General features: G+C 36.8%; 1 protein-coding gene across 1 annotated transcript in view; it reads right to left on the minus strand.

The window, feature by feature from the left end:
- Nucleotides 1-2,771: 2,771 nt before the first annotated feature.
- LOC144960754 (uncharacterized) overlaps nt 2,772-10,856 on the minus strand; it is a 12,011-nt gene continuing 3,926 nt past the window's right edge. The window contains exons 2-4 of the mRNA XM_078894049.1: nt 4,238-4,421; nt 3,539-3,745; nt 2,772-3,213 (exon numbers count right to left, since the gene is read on the minus strand). Coding sequence (XP_078750175.1) covers nt 2,772-3,213; nt 3,539-3,745; nt 4,238-4,421 — 833 coding nt within the window. The remainder of the gene's footprint in view (nt 3,214-3,538; nt 3,746-4,237; nt 4,422-10,856) is intronic.

The following is a 10,856-nucleotide window of genomic DNA, read 5'->3' on the forward strand; positions in this document are numbered from 1 at the left end:
TGATTTTATATCAATTTTCTGATCCTCATATCGGTTCTTAATATCGCTAATGGATATTTTTTGGGCCATATTTGATTTTAGAGATAACCATTTTTCCAACGAGAATCAAATGATTTATCCACATACGATACAATTCATGGATTCCGGACAATCAATCAATCCCACCATTACTTTTTGCAAATCTATATGTATTTGTTTCCCTATCTTACAGTTAATTATGCTTTCTATCTCCCGCCATACAGATTTTACTGATTTACAATAAAAAAAAGAAATGCTCAGAGTAGTCTATTTCATCACAACATTGACATTTATTTGAATTTGCAACTTTCATTTGATGAAGCAATAGATTGGTAGGGTAAATATTATGCCTAATCTTCCATTGTAAAATCCTTAATCTTGATTCTTTTGTACAAACATAAGGTAAAATCCAATGTTTTGCTTGTAACTCTACGCTTTTCCCCCCCAAACGCCCTTAACATGTTCTATTGATCCTTCTCCTCTAACATTTTGGTAAAGCTCTTTTCTGAAAAGATTTTGAATAATATTCTTTTTTTTGAAATTCTATTAAATCTTCTTATTTAGAAACTTTTAAGCGTGATAAAGCGCTTTTGACTACACTATAATCAAGATCTATTCCATTTTAATTCCCATATATATCTTTGAATTCCCAATTGACATGATACGTCTTGAATTGGTGTAGATTTGCTTAACGTAAAACACTTTTTTGCGATTAAATTAGTTGAAAACAGTACTATACATTTGAATTTAATTTTATTATTGTTAAAAATTGGTTCATCTGGGTGAATTTCCATACTTTGATCTTCATGAGGAAAGTTAAAGATACTCTATTAGAACATTTTTCCAAAATATGTTTTTCACCAATTTTAACCCTTTGAATTGCGCACTGTTTATATTTGCTTCCAATGCTTTTTTTTTTCTCCCAATGCGTCTACAAAAGTAATTAGATACTACTTTCCAATCGCAACTTTCATCTGAATAAAACTTTTCCCCCAATTAATCAGAAATGATTTTTGTAAAGAAATTATGTCAATCATGTTCAGGCCTCCATTACTTCTATCGTTACACATGGTCTTTCTTTTTACTTTCTCAAAAGCTCTCCTATTTGATGTTTTCTTTTGCCACAAAAATTTAAAGAACAATCTATTTCCTGATATACTCTGCATGATATCCCTTTGTTGCATGAGGTATGATACCATCGACCTAGGATGATGATTTTTGGCAAACAAGCATGTTTCGACACTAAAATGACATTGACATCATCATTTTTTATCCAAACCTTGTCAATTAGGGGGGTCAAGTTGTCCAATATATTGGACGTCATGCATACGGGGTTCGAATGTGAAAAATTTTGCCATTCCCAAAGTTAATAAATTTGGTATAAAATATTAGGATTTTAACACCTTTACTTATTCTGGACCAAGCAGAAAAGACTTCATCATGCTCTTTTACATTTAGAGCAATGATTGAAAACAATACAAGAGTAGGGCGTGTAGCTCATACCCTATTTTGTAAACCATAAAATAAGCAAAATATGAAGAAAAAAAACCCCAAAGAATCATATGACAGATGATCATTTATTACTTGAAAGAAAGTCAGAATGCATCAAAATCAAAATACAAGTTTTGAAAAAATTACTATTATGAAGCGTGGTGGAAACGATAAAAACAGTCATCCAACCCATCCTTCCCGGTCATACACAGATACGCACAACACTTGCGACACATGAACACAGACTTTCTCTTGCATCCTTCCATCTTGCACCTCTGTCCATCCTTCACATCCATTCTTTTCAAAAAATGATCGACCCTGTCATACCTTGCATTCACATTCACACTTTTGGCAGACTTGGACTGGCGCCTGTCAGGGACAGGAGGGGTTGGCTCTAGAGTCCGCTCGGTAGGGCACGAAGACTTGATCAGTCCCCTCGCAACATCTAACTTGAACATTGCTAGTTGCATCTTGCACTCGGCATTGCTAGCCTTGCACAGCAACCAAGAGTTGACGACACAAAGGTCAATGAGATGGAACAAAATCCTCTTGTACCATTTCTTTCCCTTCATCGTGTTCCTGTACAAGGCAAGCAACATATCGCATTTGTCCACCCCACCCATATTTTGATTGTATTCCTTTATAAGGGCAGGACAGGTCACTGTGATATGGCGCTTGTTTGTCCTGTCATACCTTGTGACAAGTGTGGTGGGTTCGACTCCATGGACGTTTGAGCCAACAAGGACAAGTTTGTTATCAAACCACTCACAAATGACCAGGCTCTGATCATCATCTGACCTGTAGTCGTAGCTCCCCCTACCTCTTTTCTTTATGTCCTTTTGACACAATAGGGGACATTTCTTTGTCCTGTTTGCCCTCAGTGTGCATGTAGCATGCAACCCTCTTCTCTTTAGTTCAAGGAGGAGGTCAGGTGAAGCAAAGTAGTTGTCAAAGTAGACATAGCTCCCTGCGGCTGTTCCCCAGTAAGAGCTAGAACAATCTCCCCTGATTTCCCCACATTGAGTCCCTCCCCACCGTCCCAGGTTGACTAAGACTAGCAGCTAAAGGGTCCCCAGCAAACATGAACTTGTGGACATAGCCTGATGTCCCTGCCAAAACCCAGACCTTATATCCCCATTTTTTGGGTTTCTTCATCATATAAACCTTGAGGCTATGTCTACCCTTGAAAGGGACCATCTGCTCATCAACTGAAACATGTAGCTCTTGTTCGGCACATGCCTCGAGCTGAATATTCAACTTTTCTAATAGAGGTCGTACCCGGTGCAGCCTATCATAGCCCACCTCCCCCTTGGCCTCATTAGTTCATTGTCATTCAAGTGGATGACAGACAAAATTTCATCAAACCTATTACAGGTCATGGCATCGGAGACAGTGTGCTGCTTCGTTGCTTCAGACCAATACCATCTCCGAAATGGCAAATTCACAATCGTCATGTACAGGCATATACCAATGAAGGTCCTCAGTTCTTCCTTCTTTACCGATTGGACGTGGTGTCTTTGTTGCGCCAGCCGGTGTCTGTTGGTTTCAAGGAGCATGAGGTCCAATAACTCATTATCAAGATGAGCGATAAACATGTCAAGTGGCGTCCGGCAGTTCAAGGCTGGCCCCTTGGCTCGCAACTCATTTTCCACTCTAGTATGAAGCGGTAGGTCTCTTTTCACCCAGTGCCATGTTCTTGGAGTTCTGCAAGGAAATAGATGTACCATTTACGTTATAAAAAGTAGAAATAAATACTAAATCTAAGTAAAGTACAAACAAACAGACGAAAAAACCGTAAGAATTGCGTACATCTTCAAAGGCCCACACAGCGCAGTGGGTGACAGGAGCCGAAACGTTGACACATATCCAAAATTCCGGTCTCATGTGAGCAGGACAGAGAACCGAACCCTCGACCTTTTGCATGCGAGGTGATATGCCGCCCTAAAACATCCGACCACACAAATTATTCAAGATATTGATTTGCTATTTTACACATTGGTGGAGGAATTCTACAATCACAATAACTTACGGGTCAATACTGCTAGAAAGATCAGCCTCCTCCGAATCAGCTGTGTCGCCGTCGCACTCGTCATCGGAACCACTAGCATCTCCATTTGCATACTCTTCATCTCCTTCCTCATCAAGACGCTCGTCATCACTACAGTCTGGAATGTTGTCTTGGATGTCATCAAGCACCAGTAGCCTTGCTTCAGCTACATTCATTGATCTTTTCAGCCTATATGACAGATAAAAAACAAAACGATTGGTCACATTGCCACCCATTTTATCACTTAGCATGCTCACTGAATCTTGACCAGCACAAGCAGCGAGTCGTGCTAACAACTCGGTCACAAATGCTGCTTTACTACCGACTATATCTAAATAAAGTTACAGTAAAGAATCAACTGAATTAATTGCAATGTTGTCACTGATCTAGTTATTTGCATGCATACTGTCCAAAAAAATTGGACGGTTCTATTTATAGTAACGCGCCCCCGCACATGGTGTCCAATATTTTGGACGCTCGATAAAAGTCACTTCCTCCTCCAATGCATACTGTCCAATATTTTGGACAAGCCTTAAAATCACCAATTATAAAATAATGATCAACGTTTTGAAACTATAAACCCTTCAGAAGTGAGCAGGACCCATAAACCCACATCAACAATTACTTTTATTGGGACTAAAAGCTACAAAGCAGTCAAAAATAAGCGAAAAGTTGGCTTACCTCTTAGGTGCTGGTGTTGCCATTTTGCAGCATGGCATTGAGTGGAAAGTAGCAGAGTTGCGGTTCTTGGTGTTTAAAAAACTAGCATTTGGGGCTTCCAATTGCCGCGAAACAAAACTTCTAATACTTGTGAGGTCGGTCTGAAGATGAGGGACACTTTTTAATGTGTCCAAAATATTGGACACTATGCAACAAAGGGATATAGATTAACATAGAAATGTCCAAAGGTTTTGATTATGTTTATTTTTCCTATCAAAGAAAGGTCCCTTTTTTCCCATAACTTTAGCATTTCCTTTATGCTTTAAATTTTATGAATCCAATTATTTTTATTATCCATAGCTGTCATTTTGAAACTGAATGTTACTCCTAAAACTTTTAGATCATCAACAATTGGAATGTTGAACAATGAATATTTCCAAAGGTTTTGATTTTTGTTCAGTTGCATAATTTTAGATTTACTCTTATTCAAAGTAAGCCCAAAGAATATCGAAAACTCATTAATTTTTGTAACATGTTTTAAGTCTTTTTGATCTTTTAGAAAAAAGTTGTATCGTCAGCATATTGTTTAATAATAAATCGTGTGTTATCTATTAGTATTCCTTGAATGTTTGTCTCCTGCCTTATGCCATTATTTCTACTCCTAGTATAAAAATTAAAGGAGATATTGGATAACCTTGTCTAACGCCGCTTTGCATATCAAAATCCCCCGAATTATTTCTCTTCATTTTTTATTTTAGATATAGTGATATTTTTTACATATTCATCGCTCAACATTTCTATTGTTTCGTCTTCTTTCAATTCGGTGTAAAGTTCTGAATAATATTTCCTCATAGTTTCTAGAATTTCCAATTCATTTGTAACATAATTATTTTCATCACTTTTCAATTTATAAATTGTATTGTTTACAGCCCTGGTCTTTTTTAATGATAGAAAGAATCGATTACATTTCTCTCCCTCCTCTATCCACTTGATGCCTGCTCTTACTCTGGCCCCCATTGTTTCTTCAATTTGTTTTACTTCAATTCTTTTCCGCAATTCCTATATTTGTGATAAAATATCGTTGTCGTTAGGGTAATATGCTAATTGTTCTTCTAATTCATTAAGGGCTCTTATTTCTTCATTATAAGTATCTTATTTCTTACGACATTTATATTTGCAGTAGTCTTGAGTAAATTCCTTGATGTCTATTTTAACACATTCCCACCTCAGGTGAGGATCCAACCTTTTGTTTTCTTCTAAGCAACTTTGAATTTTTTGTTTCTTAAATGTTATATATTCTAAGTCACTCAATATTGATACATTCATTTTAAATAAAGAGGTTCCTTTTTTGAAGGATGTGAATTTAAATTTTGATATAACTGCTCTATGATCAGTAAAGGCAATGCCTTTAATTTCTGCTTCTTGTAAAAAAGGTTTAAGCATGTTATTTATAAAGATATAATCTCGACGTCTAGCTATCAAAGGAGATCCTCTACTCCATGTAAAACTTTTTTCTTTTTTATATTTTATTCTCCACGTATCTGTAAAGGCTAATCTAGTGATAAAATCATTAAAATTTTCAACATTTTCGTTATCATGTGGATTGCCAGATATTATGTCCAACAGTGTTAAAGTCTTTTTTGTGCGACGTGACACCAGACTATTGAATCCAATTGAGACGACGGAACAATGCCCCGTGGAATATAACTTAATAATAGATTTCCCCTTGTGATCAATTAAGGAAATTAATTTTTTATCTTTAATTTCTTTTTTGTTTAACATGGGCTCAGGTTGAGGTGCACTTATTTACAGGTCTGATTACCCAATTCCTTATGGGCTCGTTGTTGTAATGGAAATGTAAAAAAAAAGTACACAAGATATTGTCCATTACAACAATATTACACTAGGCCCATAATGATGTTCGGATGTCAGACCTGCATATATGTACACGTCGGTTCACATCTCTATCTAAAATAACATAACAACTCGGGTTATCAATCGTATTATCAAGCACACTTTAATGTGTGAGTTTGGTTTTTCTGCCATTACAATTATGATATATCAACAAGCAGAGTTTTCAATCAGGCACTTCTCTAATTCCCAGGTTTGATCGATTTTTTGCCAAGTTGAAGGTCATGTGCGGCTATGTGGTCTGGTGGTATGACACTTGTTTTCGGATCGGAAGGTCCTTGGGTTCGAGCCTCGTGCATAGTTGAGTCCTTGGAAAAAGGTTCTTTACCCCCATTCTCTCACCGTACTCAGGTGTAAAATGAGTACCTGGCCGATAACAGCATTGTCTTTGTCCGAAAAATTGTAATATCGCCTAACAGGCGTCATATCCCGTCCTACATGTTAAATGTTGCTGTTGACCAGGGACCCCCTGTAAAGAGCTTTGAGCACATTAAGTGGATATTGCGCTAGAGATTGATAAACGAAGAATGAGTTTTCAGGCCAAATTTTAAAATATGTTTTTTTCTTATCTTATCTTCTTATCTTTTCATTGTTTTCAGACAAACATTTTAATGATTAATTCTCAACCAATTATATCGGTCAGAGTATAAAAGCTCAAGCTACACATAATTATTTAATAGAAAACGGTAAGGGCTGCCTGAAGCCGGTGATCGTAAAATACTAACGAAAGAGTGAAAACGGAAAGGTTTCGTATGGGAACAAAACAGGTTCCAGCCTTTCCATGATTATTTAATGCGTCGGTACAAAATATCCGTCGGGCGAATGTTATGAATAAACGCACTGCATCAATATTTCATGAGTCTCATTACAATACCCATTAGTGAAGAGTGTTTTGAGTGTAACAATGTAAACATTTACTGTAGAAAATGAGAGAGTAGTATGTTATAGATAGAATGCGCTTGGCCAAGGAGTTCACATCATTGCCATACGGAAGTATAACGGACCAGCACACAAACTCTGTGTAACCATGAGCTTTTATCGTCAGGTTAATACAGTTTAGTGAGAACAACTCACAAACGTGGATGGCAAAAACAATAACAAGGGCGTCAGTGACGTCATCTTCGAACTATCAAAATCAGAATAATGACGCAATGGGGATGTGCTCGGGGTCATTAGTCACATTGTAAAGTGTGCTCAAAGTGATCAACACAGTGAATAGTGTTGACAGTTTTCGAACTAACCAATAGATTGTATGCGCTTGGCTAAGAAGCTCACATTGCCATCCGGAAGTATAACGGACCAACACACACAACTATGTGTAACCTTAAACGTTTATGGGCTAGTTAATACAGTTTAGTGAAAATTACTCATAAACACGGGTGGCAAAAAAAAAAAACAATAACAAAGACCTGAGTGACATAAACTTCATACTATCTATATCACACATGGTCATTTTGTTTAGCTCGACACGTGTGTATGTTTATAAACATTGTTACATTTTTTAAAGAAATAGCCAATCCTTGGACAGCAGCATATCATATGATCGATGACTCGTTTGGACGAAAACTTGTATATAGATCGTTCCCATTGATAGTTCCTCCGTGACCTCTTGTTGTAGAGTAGCGTCCCTTGATTGGACGTCACCTTCGGAAAAGTTATTAGAGAGAGAACGTCAAGTTGGTTGTGCGCATGCGTCTCTCGTCCTCGCTTCCGGTGAAAGCGGCATGAGACACTTCACCGAAAGCGAGGACGAGAGAGACGGATGCACAAAACCAATTTGACTGAAAGGTGACGTCCAATCAAGGGACGTTACTCTTCCGCTAATCTCATTCCCTATACCTGTCAAGCCTTTGGCATGGATGCCTTTAAAAAAAACTATTTTCTTATGTTATGATTTATTCAATCAATATATAGCGCATAGACTTTTGAAAGTTACGTCAGTTAACGTATATTATTGTATTTAAGCTTCTTATTTTTCTTCAAGTACCAAGTCTGTGCAAGACATCGGTGCTCATGGTACGCCATTCATCTCTCTGATCAGATAACCTCAGAAAACTATCGTTACTCTTGTCTTTAAGCTAATCGAATACAAATTTCAGTGGCTTCATTGTAAAATTTAAAATAAAGTATCGATTGCCCCTGGAATCAACAGATGGCAGCGATCCGAAGACTCATAGCAACATCAAGTACTTGCCGATCACCCGGAGCAAATAACCCACAGTTCCTGAGCATCATTTATAAATTTAACACAGGTGGTTGGACAAAAAAAATGCAGTGTTGTCAAGCATTGCGATGCTATTCCTTTATCATTGTGTCAAAATAGTGTGAAAAATACTCACTTACTGGGTCAAACTTATTTGTGTGTTTGGCACGTGCTATAGATAGTATGAGCTTGGCTATGAAGCTCACAACATTGCCATCCGGAAGTATAATGGACCAACACACAAAACTGTGTGTAACCATTAACGTTTATAGTCTTGTTAATACAGTTTAGTGAGAATTGTAAACGCGGATGGCAAAAAAAAACAATAACAAAGACCCATAAGTTGCTTTTCTTCTTCTGAAAGTTGTTGGAGGATGGACATTAGCTCCTTTTGAAATTTGCTGTCTTTGGAAGAGTTTCGTCTCTGACCGAAATGATAGTGTCGATCAATGTCTGGTGTTGTAAGGCAGGGTCTGTATTCGCATTGATATGTACAAGGTCAAGTTTGTTTGTCAGTTTGTTTTTGAATGCATTACGTATATCTTCATCTTTTAGTCTAGTAAAATTTGTTGCTGGTTTTGGTCTGGGCTTAAAAAATCTTATTTTACAATCTGACTACTTGAAAGTAATTACTAACAGCTTGTGGTCAGTGTTTACGTTTGTTCCAGAATAAGTCCTAGCATTTTTCAGGTGTTTTTTGTAACGTTCTGGGACAATACGTTTATAGTCTGGTTAATGCAGTTTAGTGAGAACTACTCATAAACGCGGATGGCAAAAAACAATAAGAAAGGCCTGAGTGACGTCAACTTCGAACTATCTATAGATAGTATGAAGTTGACATCACTAAGGTCTTTGTTATTGCTTTTTGCCAGCCAGCCATTGTGAGTTGGTACGCTATATTTCCGGATCGCAATGCTGTGAGTTTCTTAGCCACGAACACCGCATCTATAAACTAGGGAATGTAAGTGTCGATGACTTTATTATGATTATACCCGAGTTGTGATTTTCACTGTCGTTACGTCATAAAAATATATATTCGTCATTGGAAAAAACACAAGAACTTTTTTTTAGTTTTTCTATTTGAACTCTGCGTTCTGCGTTTGAATCTGAATCTGAATGTTACTAATTTTTTTTTAATATATATATTTTGAACTCTAGTCTGAATCAGAATCTGAATGTTACTCCAAGTCGACTCAATTCCGAATAGTTTGAGTGTACATAGGAACGGATTGGATGAATCAGTCATTGAATAATATAACAATAATAATATTGATCGTGATTATAATAATCAGAACAATAATAATAATAATAATAATAATAATAATAATAATAATAATAATAATAATAATAATAATAATAATAATAATAATAATAATAATAATAATAATAATGAATAATAATAATAATAATAATAATAATAATAATAATAATAATAATAATTATTATTATTATTATTATTATTATTATTATTATTATTATTATTATTATTATTATTATTATTATTATTATTATTATTATTATTATTATTATTATTATAATACAAAGGTCGTTGGAGACTTTAACACTGTGGTAATAATATATATATATATATATATATATATATATATATATATATATGTGTGTGTGTGTGTGTGTGTGTGTATAAGCGACAGTCTGTACAAGAGACGCGGTACGAGACGCGGGGTCAGCGTGGCTCAGCGGTACTGTCTTTGCTTCGGACCGGAAAGGTACCAAGTTCGATTACCCGCCGCTGCGCGGTGTGGCCTTGAGCAAGCCATCTCGCCCTAGCTCACTTTGAGGCGCTGCACTCCCCTTGGAATAGAACCTAAAGAATAATTTCTTCTATGGGATGAATAAAGCGAATTTTATTTATTTATTTATTTATTTACGTGCCATTCGACATCTATCCTATTGACTTACTTGACTTAGATGCCTTTCGCGTCTCGACCGAAAGATCGGGTCGCCTTGGCTGTTTCCAGTATTTCCTGTGTGAGGTGTCTCCAATATTGCCGGTCCTCTGCTAGGGTTCTCAGATTTTCAAGGTCCCCTGCCGTTATGAGACTAATGCTTTGTCCAAGTGTTGTGAGGTTTTTGTTTAGGATCACAGGGAGTGTTGTGATCGGTCTTCCTCTGAAAAGGTTCCCGTGTTTTTGGAAGTATCCCGACATGGCTTGGTTAGCTGGTATGTTTTTGTCCCTGCGTAGTATGTGACCGAAAAGTTGCCATCGTTGTTGTAAAATGTCAAGGGAGATTGGTCTTTCTTTTGTGATCTTATAGAGTGATTCATTTGAGATCTTTTTTGGGTATTTGATGTCCAGTACCCTTCTTAGCTGTGCGCGATGGAAGGCATCCAGATGTTCTTCTTCGGATTTTGTCAACGCCCAAGTGCCGCAGTTATACAGAAGTACCGGTTTTACAAGAGCACGGTACAGTTTCAGTTTGGTTTTTCTCTTTATTTTGTCACCTCTAATCCATACATTGGTGAGTTTACTGAGTGCGGCGTTTGATAGCTGTTTTCTCCTTTGT

The sequence above is a fragment of the Berghia stephanieae genome, chromosome 15 (genome assembly GCF_034508935.2).
Source record: "Berghia stephanieae isolate SIO BIC M18660-M18661 chromosome 15, UCSD_Bste_1.3, whole genome shotgun sequence".
In the NCBI taxonomy this organism is placed as follows: Eukaryota; Metazoa; Mollusca; class Gastropoda; order Nudibranchia; family Aeolidiidae; genus Berghia; species Berghia stephanieae.